The sequence below is a fragment of the Cynocephalus volans genome, chromosome 10, assembly GCF_027409185.1.
Source record: "Cynocephalus volans isolate mCynVol1 chromosome 10, mCynVol1.pri, whole genome shotgun sequence".
NCBI classification, from domain to species: domain Eukaryota; kingdom Metazoa; phylum Chordata; class Mammalia; order Dermoptera; family Cynocephalidae; genus Cynocephalus; species Cynocephalus volans.
In genome coordinates this window covers 23,195,195-23,212,644 of record NC_084469.1, presented here as the reverse complement: position 1 = coordinate 23,212,644, position 17,450 = coordinate 23,195,195, and the positions used below count along the sequence as shown (strand labels likewise).

Sequence of the window (17,450 nt, the reverse complement as noted above, 5' to 3'; positions counted from 1 at the left end):
GGGTTGTGAAGTCATTTCCAAGGTTGTGATCAATCATTTTCAAAAATGTAGAATAGAATAAAAATATGGAGTGTACACACTTTGTAGAGGTCAATGTCGTTGCATACCACTTTGTATGTACATGATCTGCAGTTTTTGACCTGGTAGGTCTGACCCTTTCTGAAGCTCTTGGGGAGAGAGCTTGGAGGTGGAAAAAAGGCAGAAATGACCCAGTCATTTCCACAAGACCAGCTTTTAATATGACCGTGATTTGAAGCACGAATAAATAAACACCAAGGAAAATGGAAAAACCAAACCAAACCTCAGAACATCCAAATCAAAAATCATAAAACAAAGCAAAACAAAACAAATCTCTAACAGACAAACAAAAAGCCCCCCAAATAAAAAGAATCGGACTGTACAAGCTGTGTCACAGGGAGAGAGAATGATGTGGGTGCCATGGATAAATCATGGTGTCATCCAGGCCATCGTGCCACCATCACAGGCGCTGGGGCTGGGAGGGAGGCTAGCACTGGTCACCTTCAGTGCCAAAGCCCCCAGGGCCAGCTTGGGGCATTTGTGGGCAGGTTAAGAACCTTCACAAATGACACAAGAACTGAATGTAGTAGAGAGTGCTGCGGTTTCCCTCTTGACTGTACAGTTTTGATTCCAGCGTAGCCTCATGGTGACTTTGGGGCTAGAATCCAGTCCCCCTGCATGAGCAGCAGCGTGGACACTGGAAACTGCATGGAGAAAGTCGTGTACAAGACAGACATGGAGGTGGCGCCGTAAGAAGTCTGAGCATGCAGGTGCTTTATACATCTGGCAGTGAGATGTGATGGCAGGTTGGTTCTTGGACAGTTCCAGAGTGTGACTCATCTCTCCTAAGAAGGACACACGGCAGGGCCCAAGGACGCGTCATGTCAGACGTGGCCATAGCAAGGTTTTGGCAGATAGTTTGCAATGTGTGCATAGGGGGCTCTTGCTTCATTCTGTCATCAGGGGCAATCCCACCTGAGCTTGCTGTCCCCTCTCCTGGGTCTTGGGCCTCGAGGTCTGTTTTGGTGGGAGGTGCTGGGCAGCCTGAGGGTGTCAGCAGGCAATCTCCTCCAAGGTCCCCAGGGCGGTCTGCAGGGGCACATTCACAGTGTGGCTGATGGTTTCAGAGTGGTTTGGCATCGTGTCACAAGTGCTCTGGAGGGAAAGGGGAGGTGGGTGTTTATCATTCCTTCAGCAAAAATGCATTGTGATGTCACTGGAAGCCCAGCCTAGGCCCTGGGAGAAGTGCTCCCCATTTCTGGGCTCTCCCAGGCACTGTTTCCTCTGCCCTGATGTGCTGGTTTGCCATCCTGGCGCATGAGGCTGAGGGGAATCTTCACCATCGCCCACCTAGGGGTCCCCTAGGGAGCCAGAGGGCCCCCTGGTGATGGGGTTTAGCAGCTGGTTTGACCTTTCCCAGAGATGCCCCTGATGTCCCGCCTCCTTTAGGGCTTTAGTGGGAGAGGTGCAGCCTATGGCTAGGCCTGGGGCAGGAGCATCAATCTCTGAGTCCAATCAGGAAGGGTGGAGGCTCCTAGAGGTCCAAACCAGAGCTGGTCAGAGCTGTCCAAAAAACCTTTAGTATTAAGGTAGCCCAGGGAACCATAGTTGTAGGTCCCTGAGCAGCGTGGGGCTGAGATAGTAGTGAATCTTCAGGGTAGTTCCCAGGCTGCAAGTGGGCAGGAGGCTGGGTGCAGGAAGATTAGCCAGGAGGCTGTGCCAGGAACTGGGGGGAGATTTGATGGGGACAGATCTGGGGGAGGGAGAATGGGATGGAGGGAAGGGGGGGGTGGAGAGAGAACCAATACTTACTGAGCACTGACTATAGACTAGGCACTGTGCTGATTGCTTTACAGGCACGACCTCACTTAATCCACATGACAACCCTCTGAGGTTGTGTGATCTCACACAGATGCTCAGGGCGGTTAGGTAACTTGCCTCCAGGCACACAGCTAGGAAGTAGGGGACCTGGGATCCAGCTGGGCCAGCTGAGACCAGACGCTGGGTCTCTCCACACTGCCCTCCCCCTTAGCAGAAGCTGTCTTCTGTTCACAGAGGTTGCAGGGGTTGAGACAGTCAAAGCAAGAGTTTTAGTTGGCTAGAGAGACAGTGTCTAGAACAGAAATGGGAGGTCGGATGGGGGAAGGGACCGGGATCCATTCAGGATTTGGTCACTTTAAGGGGGCAGCAGCTACTCAATGGGTGCGGCTCTCCCAGGGCCAGAGGTGCTGATGTGGGGCCCGCTGCTGGGTGGGGAAAGTCAGAGATACCAGCACCAGTCAGCCAAACCTGAGCCCAGGAGTGGACTGAGTTTGGGAAGAACGGTGGACAGCCGTAAGTGGTGCTGCCTGTCTGGCTATAAGAAAGAGAGGCAAAGTAGGGCAGTGGCTAGAGGCACTGGGAGTCCAGTTCTGACACTCACCAGCTGTGTGACTTGGGCCTCTGGGACTCAACTGCCTCAGATACAAAATGGAGATAAAAATAGACCTTCCTCTAGGACTGGGGGCTGAAATGACATGGTACTTATAAGACACAAAGAACAGTGCCTGACGTGTGTCAGGCATACAATAGTTAGTAGCTATCATGGGTATTATTGCTGCTACCACCTTCATGGGGCCCCATGCTCTATGTCCCCTGTAAATGGTGTGGAGCACCAGCGATGCCCCAGTTTGCATTTGCCACCCCTGGGGAATAAGGAAGTAGACCTATGTAGAGTTTCTCTTGTTTTCCCAAGGCTGTGAGATGAGGGGAGTAGCCCTCTGGTCTGGGAGAAGCTGGAATGGGGACCCACCCCTGGGAGCATCTCCTTGTATGAGATACATCCATGGCTTGCCCTTTGGCCTTTGGGATGGGGCTCAGTTGGAGTGTCCCTGTATTTGGGAATCTGACGGTGTCACGAGCCATGGGAAGATGTGCAGTGAGTCACATCCCCCCTGCCCGGCCCCAGTGTCTGGTTTCATATTGCCTATCCAAGCCAGAGGAGCAAAACTACTTCCAATCCGTGAGCCACTCTTACCACATTCTCATCGTGGCTCCCTTCATCCTCTTCTTTGCCAAGCAGGTCTAATAGCTTCTCTTTGATCAGCTGCAAGAAAAGCAGGAAGGGCTTGGTCAGGCTGGGAGGATGGTGCAAAGGCAGAGGGACCTCTCTACACCCATCTGGGCTGGGGAATCCCAGAGGCAGCGGCTGCCTGAGCTGTGGCAGGACAACCGCAGAGAGAGCTCAGCCTGGCAGCCAGCTCCAGGAGCCCATTTGTCTCAACCCAGCCTTTTGGCTCAAATGGGATTTCATTGCAGGAGTTAGAGCTTGAAAAAGATCATGGAAAGTCCCCGTCTCTCAGTGTGGACTGCCTTCTTTTGTGTGTGGACAGTATAGCCAAGCGGCATGTGCTGACATGACTGCTCCCTGTCTGTCCTCAGGAGCAGCCTGTGACCTGCTAAGGCTGGGCCTGGAGGAAGAGATTATTATTTGCTTTCTAGGCCTGACAACTTTACAGTTCACAAGACCAGAGCATGCCTGAGTTCATAACATTTTATTCCTAGCAATAAAGGGTAGCTCTTAAATATGTTACTGGGTGTGATAAAACTGCCTTAACTTTGTACGGCTTTTCACAAAAATTAAGAAATGAAGCAGAATAAAATCTGCCCATGAGACCTGATTTGGGTTTGGGGAGTAGGGTCCCCAAGCTGACAGACCAGAGGACCCTGGTCACAGGAGCTCCACAGCTCCCCATAACGATTCCCAGCAGCCTCTGGCCATGAACAGGCCTCTCTGGGAGGTAGAACATAGCTCTGCAGGCTCCTGTTTGCCGGGCCTCAGGCAGTCCTGGGGGACTCCGTGGATCTGGGCATGCCTTAGGAACTCTGGAGCCCACTGCCCATTTCAGGCAGTCACATGGTGATCTCACAGCCAGGTAGATGGAGGCCTCCAAGTGAACACCTGCTCAGGACAGAGCCTGGGATAGACCGGTCTCCTGGTGCAGGTTAGCCCGCTAACTCAGCACTGTTCTTAGGGTGGCTGGTGAGCCCCCAGGCTGACCTTTGGCAGAGCGCTCCAAGGGCTTGCTCACCCCTAGCCTGGGTCTGGGGGAGATGCAGTTAGGAAGGCTGACAGGCACCAGGAACTCTCACTGTCGGGAGCTGCTGCCTGGTGTTTGATGAGCTTCCAGAGGCTTTGTTCCAGCTGCCTCTTGAGGGAGACAGCTCTTCGGACTGTTAGCAGACAAAAGTGTGGCTGGTGTGCCCTGCAGATGGGGATGACTGGGAAATGCCCCTTTCCCTAGGACTGTTGGGCCACAGAAGGCACCACTCAGGTGATGGGCCACCCAGAGTGTGTGTGTGTGTGTGGGTGGGAGTGTGTGCACTCTCATGTATGAAGCCACCACATCCACCTAGCTGTGGAGGGGCTGGGAGCTGGCCTCAGCAGTCTTGCCCCCTTCTTCCTTGTGAGGGTAGACAGCCCTCTGCTCTTCCAGCTCCCTGAGGATAGAACTATGGCTTCTGTTCTGTTTCTCTTATATCAATGCCCCCTTTCAGACCCCCACTCCTGTGCCCAGGATTCGGTGATAAATGATATTGGCAGACAGGAGAAAGCAGGCTCTGGGTGGAGAGGGGCCATGGCCTTCCCTGTGCCTTGATCTGAACACGTGGCAGGATCAGGATGCCAGCACAGGGTCATGTCCCTACAGGCAATCCCAAATCTTACCTCATAAATGTAATCAAAGAGCTCTAGTATTGTGAGGATACTAGCACCAATGAACAATCCCATCTGACCACCAATATCACCTGGAGAGAGAGGGGAGAGACCAAAGACTGGGTTTTACTCGCACAGCTTCCAGGAAGGACGAACAGACTGAGCACTTGGAAGTCAGACCTCCTGGTGCCCCCTGCATGGGAAGCCGGGGCCTGCAACAGGGAGGCCAGGTCTTTGACAGGGCTCTCCTCACTGCATGGCTCAGAGAGCTGATGGTTTTCAGGACACAGTTGCCGGGGGGCACTAATCTGCCCACTTATTGGAGGGGCTTAGAATAGACCTCATGACCCACAGGGCTAACGGGCTCATGCAGTTACACTCAGAACCACACTGATCTTGTCCTGCATTGGCGCTGAGCTGGGGATAGAGAAGCAAGACATGTGTGGTCTTTGCCCTGGTTGAGGGCACATGTGTCAGGTGCCCTGGGTGGGGGTCTCAGGAACAGTGGCATCACAGATGCCCCCACCTGCCCACTCATAGCATGGCCTTCAGGGCCTCCTTGGTGCAATTCCCACTGTTGGGATAAGGTCATAAGAGATGTCTCCTATCTCTCACACCCCAAGGTAAATGTTCATTTGGATATTTCTTGAACTGAGGTTCTTAACCTGGGGTGTAAGGGCCCTCTTGGTCAAACTTTTTCTGGATTTGTATTCAGATGACCCTGCATCAAATGCTCCTGGGAGACTTGTAATCAATGTTGATGCCTAGACATGCCTTAGGCCTATAGAATCAGAAACTCTGGGGTTGGGGTCTGGACATCAGAATTTTTCAGTTCCCTGGGTGGTTCTCAGGCCCACCAGAGCTTGAGAACCCCTCTCCTGGGAGGGCTTCAGAAGGCTGCAAAACTGAAATTGAAGGCAGAATGTGTGTGCATGTGGACATCTGTAGTGGGAGAGTCTGTAGCTATCATCAGATTTTCAGAGGGGTTCTGAACCCCAAAAGTGTAAGATGCTTTGCTCTGGAGGCAGTGTGGTAGAACAGGAGGCTCTGAGTCTGGGGCTGGCCACCAACTGGTTGTGTGGCTTTGACAAGCCCTGACCTTCTCAGTAGCTTTGCCTCCAAAGGATATTTTTGTGGTGGTGGTGGTTGGGCAGGGGTTAGGAGAGATGAACTGGGGAGTCCTTTCTAGCTCTAATCTCTAAGACTGTCAGCCTTTCAGCTGGGCTGGGGAGAGGAGTGGGAATGGGGGTCACTATCGGGGGTGGGTGTATAATCCTTCTGGAGGGTCCAGGCCAACCTCTTGGACTGAGAACTTTCTGATGGGTAGATCTGCCTTACTTCTCCCATGCTATGGCTGGGTGGAGCCCAACACCCACATCCCCAGCAAATTAGCAGAGATGGTGGGGAGGGGGCTCTTCCTAGTGGGACTTGGTGCTGGGCTCAAAATGGCTCCCATTCCCCCCCCCCCACTGCTTTCTCCAATGTCCCTAATGGAGGCTTACTGGGGAGTGTGTACGTGCATGTGTGTGTGTGTCAGGTGGGAGGTGTGTGTCATATCCATGTGCAGTGGGGCTGAGTATGTAGTGGTATATGGAGGGGTATGTGCCAGGGTGTGGTGTGTGCGTACATGTGTTTGTACAGAAGCAGGCAGCACATCTGGCCATTGACGGTTCTATGGAGGTGGCTATCTGTCTAGGTTACACTGTGTATGTCTAAGTGTGTGAGTGTGGGTTTGTGGAGATGGGTGTTATGTGTCTGAGTGTGTAGAACATGGGTGAGCACATGTAGGGGTGTGTGTGGATAGGCGTGAGTACTGAGTGTGCAAGAGTGTAGGCGTGCAGTGTGTCTGCCTAGGTTTGTTGTGTGCACGGATGTGTCTGTGTGGCTGTGTGGCTGGCATGTGGGCTGTGGAAGTGTGTGTTTGTGTGTGTGGCTCTGGATCAATAGGTTGGTACATGCTTGTACAGGGTGGGCTGGGACGTGCATGTGTGCTGATGCTGGGAGGTGGGAATGGGCTGCATGCTGGGTAGAGAAAGCCTGGTTGGGTTGCTGGCTGAGTGTTTGCAAGTGGCACTGGCTCTCATGGCAGGAGGTACAGATGGCAGCATGACTTCCTCAGCGGGCTATTCTGGGTGGGAGCGAGATGCTGGGGACATGCTCATCCTTATATCTGATGCAGACATGACAGATTCAGAGCTCAGACCTTCCTTGCTCTGTGTGTGTGTGTGTGTGTGTGTGTGTGTGTGTGTGAGAGAGAGAGAGAGAGAGAGAGAGAAAGGGAGGGGGTGGCAAGTGAGGGGGGAGTGAGGGAGTGAGGGAGAGAGAGCAAGTGCCTATGCTGGTGGAGGGCAGGGGAGGGGACGGGCATATCCTGTTCAGGAAATAAAGTCCGAGCCAGCACATGGCAGGGGCAGGAGTGGGTGAGGGGCCTACGTCTCTGGTGTATGACCTCTACTGTGGGGCCTAGGCGCAAGTCTCTTGGCTCAGCATCTTTGGCCACAATGAGTGACAGCCACCTTAACCCACCCGGGACCAAGCTATGGCTCAGTTCACAGCCTCCCGGAGGTGTGTAGAAATGCTCAGACAGCCCCTGGACACACCAGCTGGGCCCTGGGTCCCTGGCATAGTGACTGTTCAGGAGCCAGAAACTAGGATTTGTGGGTCTTCTCTGGGTTAGGGGCTTTATCACATTTTACTGTCACAACAAACTCATAGAGTTGGTTTTATTAAATGCATCTTGCAGATGAGGAACCTGTGGTTCCTCAAGGGGAAGCCACTGCCAATATCCTCGCAGCTGGTGTGCAAAGCCCTCACTCTTCCCTCCACACCTGCAGGTAGAAGGAGCCTGCCCCTTGCAGGATGCTACTCTCACCTAGTTCAGCTCACAGACACAACAGCTGTTTCTGCCTGTAGGGAACAGGTGGCATATCCTTTCATGAGAGTGAGTAGGAGCTGGGAGAGGACTCAAGGGGCAGGTCCTTTAACTGTTCTATCTCAGGGGTCTTGTGAGTTGCGGGCTGGGCTGGGGCAGGGTTAGAATGAACTCCTTGCATTCATTAGGTGTCAATGGGGCCAGGAGAGATAATGTGAACTTGTGTGGGGTGGCAGCCAGGTGTGTGGACACCTGGGGAGAGTACTCCTGCTTTTGTGTTTGACAAGGGACTCTCAGTCCAGGGGCTCAATGCAGCAACATTGCTTTCCAGGTGGGGTTCCATCAGGACCCTGATTGTGCCCTATGCCATGGGAACCGCCCATAGTTCAGCCTTTCCTCCTCCCCTCCATCTGACAGCTCTTTCCTCCTTCTGTGGTTCCAGGATTCTGATACCAACCTGGGGGCAGAAGACCATGGAATCTGGGAGGACAGGGCTGGAAAGGCCCTGAGAGAGCTTTAAGCTTGCCCTCCTCATTGTGTAATTGGGGAAACTGAGGCCTAGACTGGGGAATGAACTGGGCTTCAAGTCACCACCACACTAGGGTTATTCCCATTCTAGGACAGGAGCAGTGCCAGGAAAGAGGGAGTAATTAGCAAATTAAAAGGCTTATCTATCTGTCTGCTTACCCACCCACCCACCCACCCATCCTCCCTCCCTGCCACCCCCTGTGAGATGTCAGAATTTGTGCAATAGACACCCCAACCTACCAAGTAAGGCAGCAACTTCATACGCCTTCTTCTGTTCAATTGTCTCGTAATTGAGAGCTTCGAAAAATATATCCAGAACAAGTATGTTCTCTCTGCAGAGGGAATATTCAGTACCGTACATGGTTAGAACCATCAGTACTCACAGGGAACATCTCACACAGCTTTCCCATGGACAGATGGAGACACGGGGCCAGTGAAGTGAGACAACTTACCCAAAGTTAGAGCTGGTGAGTGACAGAGCTGGAGCTGGAAACCCAGCCCAGTGGTGTTTCCAGGACTGGAGACCTCTATCAGTTGCCCCTTCTGGCCCTTCTGTCTATCCCCCTGTCTCTTTGCACCCTTTCCAGAAGACCTGCCTGGCTTCCAGGTCTGAGCCCCCAAAGGTCCTGCCTGGGTCCTTGACATGTAATATCCCGACGAGGTTGGCCTGGGTGGCCCCTGCCCACTCTTGAGTGCCCCCCAAATTCCTGCTGGGATTGATAACAAGCTTCTCCTGGTGGGACGCCCTGCCCTGGCATTTCTGAGTCAGGTGCTTAAGTCAGGGAAGGTTTTTAGTGAGCAAACCTATGTCCGGCTGGCGGGTTTCTAGCAGAAGCACTGTGGCCTCCTCTGCTTCTTTAGGCGAGTATGTTAGTGGGACACCTCTTGGCAGTGAAAGTCATTACCGCCTGCCGAATGCCTGCTAAGCAGCGGGCCTGGTGTCTCCACCCCCTTCCACATTGCCCACAACGTCCTCAGTGCCCTTTGTTCTCAACCCACTGAGCAAAAGCTGTCTCAGGACGGGGTCTGTGTTGGCAGGAGGGAGTGGCTGCAGAAGAAGGGGAAACTTCTCTCACCGCACAGGGCTTGCTGAGGAGCTGTCCAGAGTGTCACTATCTCTGGCCTGGTTGATGGCAACTGCCTCCTAACAAGCCCCCTTCGTCCCATCTGGCTTTCAACCCATCTTCTATACTGCCACCTGAATGCTATTTCTAAAACTGCTAAGTGGACTCAAATTAAATAAAATTGCAATTTAATTCCTCAGTCACAGAAGCTTCATTTCAAGTGCTCAATAGCCATGTGTGGCTAGTGGTTACCATATTGGACATCACAGATATAGAACATTTTTATCAATGCAGAATGTTCTGTTGGTCTAAAATACAAATTTGAGTCTGTCACTCACCTTGTAAAGCTCTTCAGCAGCTCCCTATTCTCTTAGGATAAAGTCTACCCCCTGTACCCTATACGCCCCACCCAGCTCAGCCCGCAAGACCTTCTTGCTCTGACATGTCCACCTCCCTCTCTGAAGTTCTCTTGTCTGCCCTTTGCTGATTCTCTCTGCTGAGCTTCTGCCGAGGACACCCTCTTCTCCCATGCCTTTTATTTATTTATTCTGTTAAAAGACGTTTTTTTGAGCACCAACTCTGCCAGATGCTCTGCTAAGTACTTGGTAGATAAGCAGAGAACAAAAAAGAGAGTCTCTTGCCCTCAGGGAGCTTTCAGTCCAGTGGGGCAGGCAGGTAATAAACAAGAAACTACACAGGAATACATAATTACACACTGTGGTGAGTGTTATAAAGGAAAACACCAGAGTACTTTGAAGTACAGGAGGGGACCTAATCTAGCTGTCCCAGGAGATGATATTTAAATAGAGACCTGCATTAGGAGGAACCAGTTAGGTGGAGAGGGGGAGGAAATGCATTCTAGGCAGAGGGAACAGAATGTGCAAGGTCTATCTGGGAAAATCCTATATATTCTTAAAAAAAAAATCTCCGAAGCTTTCTCTGACTTCACCCCCATGCAAGCTGTGCTTAACTCATCACTCTCCATATACTGAATGCACACCTCCAGTATAGCCAACATAACTCTATATGGCATTCAGTTGGGCACTTGTCTCCCCACAAGACTGCAGGCTCCTTAAAGGCGGAGGCTGAGTCTTACTCGTCTTTGTCTTTATATTCTGAGCACTGAGCACGGAGCCTGGCACACAGCAGGTGCTCAATTAACATTTGCTAAATTGAACTGACTGCTTACCTTTGCCTTCCTCCTCAATTGCCCCTGGTTTCCTCCTGATCCATTCCCCCAATCCCCCTGCCCACTTAACTTACGAGATATATTTTTCTGATTTGTTAAATTTCTTCTCCAGGTACTTGGCTGATGTCTTGCTGGGGATCTTCACCATGGAGAGCTCTTTGTTGTAGCGAGTCAGGTTGCAGGGCGTCCTGCAGAGACAATAATTGCTGTCCTTTTCCGCCAGCAGACCTGGAGGGAGAGGGAGGCGGAGAGCTTAGTCAGGCGTGGGGACTGGGACTTCAGTCCCTGAGTAGCTGGATTCTAGCAGTTGAGAAGTGAGCTGGGCTCTTGCTCTAGGTTGGTTTTGTTTCCCTTCTGCTTCCTTTACTGTTGTGTCAGTCTTTAAAAATTGTTGAAAGGTACCAGTTTTGGAGAATAGACTTCCAGGGTGTCTTGGTTCCTGCAACTTTCCCAGCGCTTTCTTCTCTGCTCCTAGCCTCAGTGTTCTCATCTACAAAATGAGCCACTGTGAAAGCAAGCATGGGAGACCGTTTTACCTGCAGCCCGGGGCTCTGTGGTATGCCTGCTGGGGCTCCCTCATAGCCAATGCCCACCTCCTCTGCCTGCTGGGTTAGGGCATGGGCAAACATCCTCAATTCCTTTCCCAGGAGGCAACCTCCCTGCATCTGAAACGCTTCTCTCCCTCTCCTCTCTTGCTCCAATTAGACAAGGTGGCTTCAGGCATCATCTCCCTCTGACAAAGACTCTCTTTGATCACACTTTAGCCAGGCTCTTCTGACCTCTCTTCTTGACCAGGCCTCGAACTTGGCCCCTACCCTTGCTGGGCCTGCCTGGCCTGGTTATGGCAAAACCTCCTAAAGTCAGTTTAGAGAGACTTCCCCCTACCCTCGGTGTCTCCCCTTAGTGATTTTCCACTCGCTGATTCCCACTCTGCTCCTTGGCTGTGAGTCCCCAGCTGTCTTTGCTGGATTCTGAGTTGAGCCTGATCTCTTCCTCCTATTGTCATAGTCTTGACAGCTGTTGCATTAGTCCTGAATTAAAGTCTTACTTCCACAAGTGTCAGAACAATTGTTCTCTCATACCTCCCCCCTTCCTCCTTCCCTCTTTCCTTTACCCATCTCGGTATTTCTGGCTACACTTGAGTTTCGTCCAGTATTCCACAGAGCGAGTCTTTGCACACGTCAGAAGTCACCCCTGTCCTGTCAGTGGGCCCTCCCTCTCTAGTCCACGTGCAGGAATCTGGACGCGAGTCCAGCGCTGCCCCCACTTGGTTGCAGCAAGCGCAGCTGCAGAGCGAACTTGAGTGCTCATTGTTTAAAACTTCTCTCTGCTTGTCTTGATTCTAAACCATTTCCTAGGTCTGGAGAGAGGCAGCCATGTAGAGCGGGTCTAGCTTTGAGGTGGCAGATTGTTTGTGTGATCTCTCTCCCTTGCAGTGTTCCAGCTGGGGAATCAGCAGGGTTATTCAAATCTGCAAACACCCAGCAGGCTGTCCTGGGGAGGAGGAGGGGGAGTGCTCTGTGCCTGTGCCTTCCATTTGCACACGTGGAATGCAAACCTGGCCTTTCCTCCCAGCTTCCCCCACCCCTGGCTCAACATTGCATGGGAAAGGTGGAATAAGCTCAGCCTCCCCGTGTGAACACCACTGGACTGTGTGAGGGGAAGTATCGCCAACCTGGTGCCCACCTGGCTGCTCATTGTCCATCCTCTCTCCATCTGTGTCCTCTCCCCTGCCTCCCTTAGCATCCTTGCTTCCCACATTGTCATCCACTCCTTCTCCTTCTCCATCTCTATAGCTCCTTTCTCGCCCCCACCCCTTTCCCAGCCCTCATCCACTTGCACCAACTCTCTCCCCACCCTTTCCTTTCTCCTTTCCATCTCCCTCTCCTGTCCTTGCAGCCATTCCATCCTGCCCGGCCTCTCTCCTCTCATCCCCTCTCTGTTCCTTCTCCTAGCCAGTCTCTCTCCCCACATCCAGATGACGTCCATGAGCTCTGTCTCAGCACTCCCCCTCCCACTTTATCATTCCACCTGTTCTCCCAGTACCGACCTAGGGCAGGCTCTGCACACTCCTTGTGCTGCTCAGGGGTACAGAAAGGGGCATCCCCTGCAAAGAAGAAACACGAGGGTGAGTTACCTTGTGGGTCAGCAAACTGCCCCTCCTTGGGCTTAGGGAAGTGAGTGCCTCCTGGTGAGGGAGGGGCAGCCGTCTGCCAGTGGACAGTCAGAAGGGAGTCATGATCAGGTTGTACCCGGAGCTGGGATACTGACTTCTGATCTGCTTTGTGGGCTGTTCACCTCCTTGTGCAGGAGACAACAGGACCTGCCTGGCTAACTTCTCCCGGTTGCTCTGTAGCTCCAACCAGCTCCTGTGGGTGACAGGTGAGCCTGCCTTAGGGACTGAGAGTGGAGAGGTGGTGGCACCTTCTAAGCCAGGCACTCATCATTTCCTTTGACTTGCACAGGTACCCTTTGCAGTAGGGAATACTGTATCTATTTTATCCATGAGAGATTTGAGGCTTAAGCATCCCACCGTCCCAGGACACCAAGGCTGGTAATGATGGAGGTGGGCTTTGAACAGAGCTCAGCTGATCTGGAGACTGGGGCTCTTTTTGGCACAACTCACTGCCATATGTGGGTGAGGGTTGCTTTGTGTTTCCTCGTTGCTTTGCCCTTGATTCCACGTTAGTAATGGAGATGTCAGCAATAGTGTCATGGGTGGAAAGATTAAAACCTCTGCTGCTTGCCGTGGGCTCAGATGTTACCAGGGAAACCTCACTGGCTGTTGGCTCAGTCCAAGCATCAGGAAAGTAACATTCACCTGTGCTGGATTTTCCTCTCTGGGCTCTCTTTGTAGAAATCCAGGGTCTTTTCTTTCTTTGACCAAGTGTTAAAGTTCACTATAATACCTTTTCCTTACTGTTTCTCCAAAAACCCTTTTCGGAGCTGAAGAGCTGATATGCTTCCTCCTTTTCAATAATAACAATTTAAATGATTTGTTTCCCTTTTTGCTCTGTCTTCTAGGAAGTTCAGAGGCAATTATTATTATTATTTAAAGCAGCACAAATTTATCATCTTACAGTTTTGTGGGTCAGAAGTCAGCCACAGGTCTCATTGGGGTAGAATCAAGGAATTGGGAGGTCTGTGTTCTTTTCTGGAGGCTCTGGGGAGAATCTATTTCCTTGCCTTTTCCACCTTCTAGAGGCCACCCCCATATTCACTGGCCTCCCACATTCCTCCATCTTCAAAGTGAACCAAACTGCATCTCTCTGACCCTTCCTCCATAGTCACATCTCCCTCTGACCCTAGCTGGGAAGGGGCATCAATTTTAAGGACCCATGTGATTAGATTGGGCCACCATATAACTTCCCCATTTTAAGGTTGGTAATCTTAATCATATCAACAAAGTCCCTTTTGACAGGGACAGTTTTAAAGATCAGTAATTCTAATCTTAGATTATACTAAGGAAATCACTGATTACTAATGAAATAACTCAGAATATAGGTATGAGGAAGTTCATTTCAGCATGAGTTATAAGAGAAAATAATTGGTAATGAACTAAATGTTTGACATAAGGATTTAGTTAAATAAACAAAGTATAATATAATCATGAAATAGTAACCACTAAATATAATAGCAATGTTCCTGGCACATAGTAGGTCTTCGGTCTACATGACGTTTGGTTGCCTCTCCCCGTGTGCTAACACAACAATCACTGACTTTTGTAGTCTACAAAGCATTTTTATATCCTAGCCTGATTTTATCCTCATAACTAATGATCGTGTTTTAAAGATAATAAAAGTGAGAACAGAGAGGTTTAGTAACTTGTACCAGGTCACACAGTGAGTGGAGGAGACTGAATTAGAAACCAAGGCCACTGCCTCCAGCCCCAGTCATCCTTCCATGCTGCAGCACCAAACTATTCCTCCCAGACCAGCTCCCCACTCCACACTTCAGTCTCTGACATGCCAACTTCTTCTAATGAGATAGCTATATGTGTTATTAGTCTGACAACAGAAGTGTGAGCACACGCACGTTTATTTGCTGGCTAATAGACTTTTGCCTCATTTGAAAGAGTGCTAGACATTTGGATGTAAGAATGGAAACATCTGGGTGAAAGCAACAAACATCTGGATGTTTGCACATGTACTACACCAGGATGCAAGAACTGCAAGCATCCCGTTATCTGGACACTAAAGTCCAGGAGGCAAGAGCAGGGAACAACTGGCAAACATATTGAACATCGGGGTGAATGTTCTCCAAACATCTGAACTCTTCTGGACACTGTCTTTATTGCTGGACTGGATGTTTCTAATCTGCCCTCTAAATGTTTAGGCACCAAATAATATTCCCAGAACAACACTCCTTTGGCTCCTAGTGGAGTAGGTGAAGTGTTTCCCACTAGGATGAGAAATGCAGAGATGGTCCCAGGCAGTCCAGGTGAGTCCCTGAGGCCACCCCTCCGCTGGCACTGACCTGGCATGTGGACCATGCGGCAGTTGCAGTTTTCCACAATGTAGCGGGTCTCACAGTCAATTCTACAGGCGGTGATGCTGTAAACAGGAAAGAAGTCGAGTCCCATCTCCGAGGATCGGCACTCACCCCACGGTGGGGGCAGGTATGTGAGCTGCAAGACAGAAAGGAGGGGCCATGGTCAGCCCTGGAGGATGCCTCAGACTCCGTGGCTCTTCATTCACTTATTCAATCAACCAACAATTAATGAGCATCTACTACCTGCAACCTAAACTCCACTGACCTTACAGGTCTTTGACATCTGGCTTCAACACTAGTTTTCCTACTTCGTGTTTTATAACTTTCCCATAAATGCTGTTCTCCTCAGGGTCTCTTAACCATATTGTGTGTTTTCCCACTTCCATACTTTGTCACATCACATCTCTTGGAATAACCCAACTAAATTTCTTGGCTTGGCACATTGGAACCCCAGACTTACACCAGGTGTACGATACCTACAGCAGGATTCAGGATGAAATGGCCTTAGGCAGAAGAATCATTGCTATTTATTATCTTTGGCCTGGGCTAGAGCAATTCTACAGTGTCACGCTGTGGATGACACCCCTCTGGGGAAAATGATACTCCTATTCTCAGAGGTCTGATGGCCATAAGTTTTCTTCCAGCATCTATGGTACTTGCCTGGTGGGTATGGGGAGGGTGAAGTTTGAGGGACCTACTGTTTGTTAAGCACTTACTATGTGTTAAGCCCAAGTGAAGTCTTTTACGCCTATTTTTCAAGATTGAAGAATAAAAAATACAGTAAAATGTACAAATTTTAAGAGTTCTGACAAATGTATACACCTAAATAACCACCCCATCAACCAAAATATAGGACATTTTTATCACCCGAGAGTTCCCTCCTGTCCGTTTCCAATCAGTCCCCCACCTTTCCAGACAATCACTGTTATGATTTCTGTGACCATAGGTTGGCTTTTCTTGTTCTCAAACCTCATTTATGAAACCTTACACTATTCGCTCTTTTGTGTCTGGCTTCTTTCACTGAACATAATGTTTTTGAGATTTGTCCCCGTGGTTATGTACATCAGGAGTTCATGCCTTTTTATTGCTGAAGAGTTTTGCACTGTATGAATACACCGTGATTTGTTTATGCATCCACTTGATGATGGGCATTTGGAATGTTTCCACTTTGGGGTGATTCTGAAAAAGACTCTATGAATATTTATATATAAGTCATTTTGTGGACGTATATCTTAATTTCTCTTGAGTAAATGGCGAGAAGTGAAATAGCTCGTTCATAAGATAGGTGTAAGTTAACTTTATAGGAAGCTGCCTAACCGTTATCTAAAGTGATTCTACTATTCATACTCCTGCCACTAGCATATGAGTTCCAGTTACTGTGAAATCTTGACTTGTCCATCTGTTTAATTTTAGCCGTTCTTGTACGTATGTAGTTGTATCTTGTTGTTTCTATTTGCAGTTCCCTGATGATCGACGACACTGAGCACAATTTTATGTGTTTATTGGCCATTCATATACTATCTTTTGTGAAGTGTCTTTTTAAGTCTTTTGCCCATTTAAAAAAAAACTTGTTTTTTACTTTTATTATTGAATTGTAAGAATATTGAATTATAAGAATATTAAATAAATTCTCCAAAGGATTTAAAACCTTTGTCATATAAAGGTACTGTGAATATCTTCTGTATACTTCCTGTGTCCGTGGCTTACGTTTTCATTTTCTTAATGGTATCTATTTTTCCTACTTTAAAAACTGACTTCGTTAAGATAATTTATATACAATAAAGTGCATCAATGTTAATGTACAATTTAATGAATTTTTTACAAATGTATACACCCTGGTAACAACCACCGTCTCAAGACACAGAATATTTCCATTAACCCCCAAAAGTTCCCAATCTACAGTCACTCCGTCCCCTCAACCCTCAGGCAACCATGGATCTGCTTTCTGTCATTATAAATGAGTTTTGCGGGCCGAGCCCGTGGCGCACTCGGTAGAGTGCTGCGCTGGGAGCGCGGCGACGCTCCCGCCGCGGGTTCGGATCCTATATAGGAATGACCAGTGCACTCACTGGCTGAGTGCCAGTCACGAAAAAATGACAAAAAAAAAAAAAAAATGAGTTTTGCCTGTCCTAGGATTTTCTATAAGTAGAATGATACAGTATATACTCCTGTGTCTGTCTTCTTTCTCTCAGCATTAATGTTTTTGAGACTACTTCATGCTCTTGCATGTAATCAGTTCATTCTTTTTTATTGTTGAGTTTTATTTCTTACTTTCTCATCTTTATTCTTTTTATTTCTTTTTCTTGCCTCACTGCATCGGCTAGAAACTCCAGTGTAATGTTGGAAAAAAATGGAGATGGAGGATATCCTTGCCTTGTTCCTGATCTTAGGAAGAAAGGATTCATTATTTCACCATTAAATATGTTAGATATGTATTTTCCTTAGATGCCCCTGTCAGATTGAGAAAGTTCTGTCCCATTTCCAGTTTGCTGAGAGTTTTTATCATCAATGGGTGTTGTGTTTTGGCAAACGTGTTTTCTTTTTTCCATTGAGATGATGACATAATTTTCTCCTTTATTCTGTTAATATAGTGAA

At 49.3% G+C, this 17,450-nt stretch overlaps 1 protein-coding gene across 3 annotated transcripts in view; it reads right to left on the bottom strand.

Annotated features, from left to right (window-relative positions):
- Positions 1-249: 249 nt before the first annotated feature.
- Positions 250-17,450, bottom strand: part of ASIC2 (acid sensing ion channel subunit 2) — a 1,040,351-nt gene continuing 1,023,150 nt past the window's right edge. For 2 of the 3 annotated variants that reach the window (XM_063111598.1, XM_063111596.1), the window contains exons 4-10: positions 14,841-14,991; positions 12,415-12,471; positions 10,439-10,592; positions 8,352-8,443; positions 4,724-4,803; positions 3,035-3,103; positions 250-1,173 (exon numbers count right to left, since the gene is read on the bottom strand). In XM_063111598.1, coding sequence (XP_062967668.1) covers positions 1,072-1,173; positions 3,035-3,103; positions 4,724-4,803; positions 8,352-8,443; positions 10,439-10,592; positions 12,415-12,471; positions 14,841-14,991 — 705 coding nt within the window. In that variant the 3' untranslated portion in view covers positions 250-1,071. Of the gene's footprint in view, positions 1,174-1,506; positions 1,553-3,034; positions 3,104-4,723; positions 4,804-8,351; positions 8,444-10,438; positions 10,593-12,414; positions 12,472-14,840; positions 14,992-17,450 lie in introns of those variants that run through there. The other variant, XM_063111597.1, reaches the window with a different exon arrangement.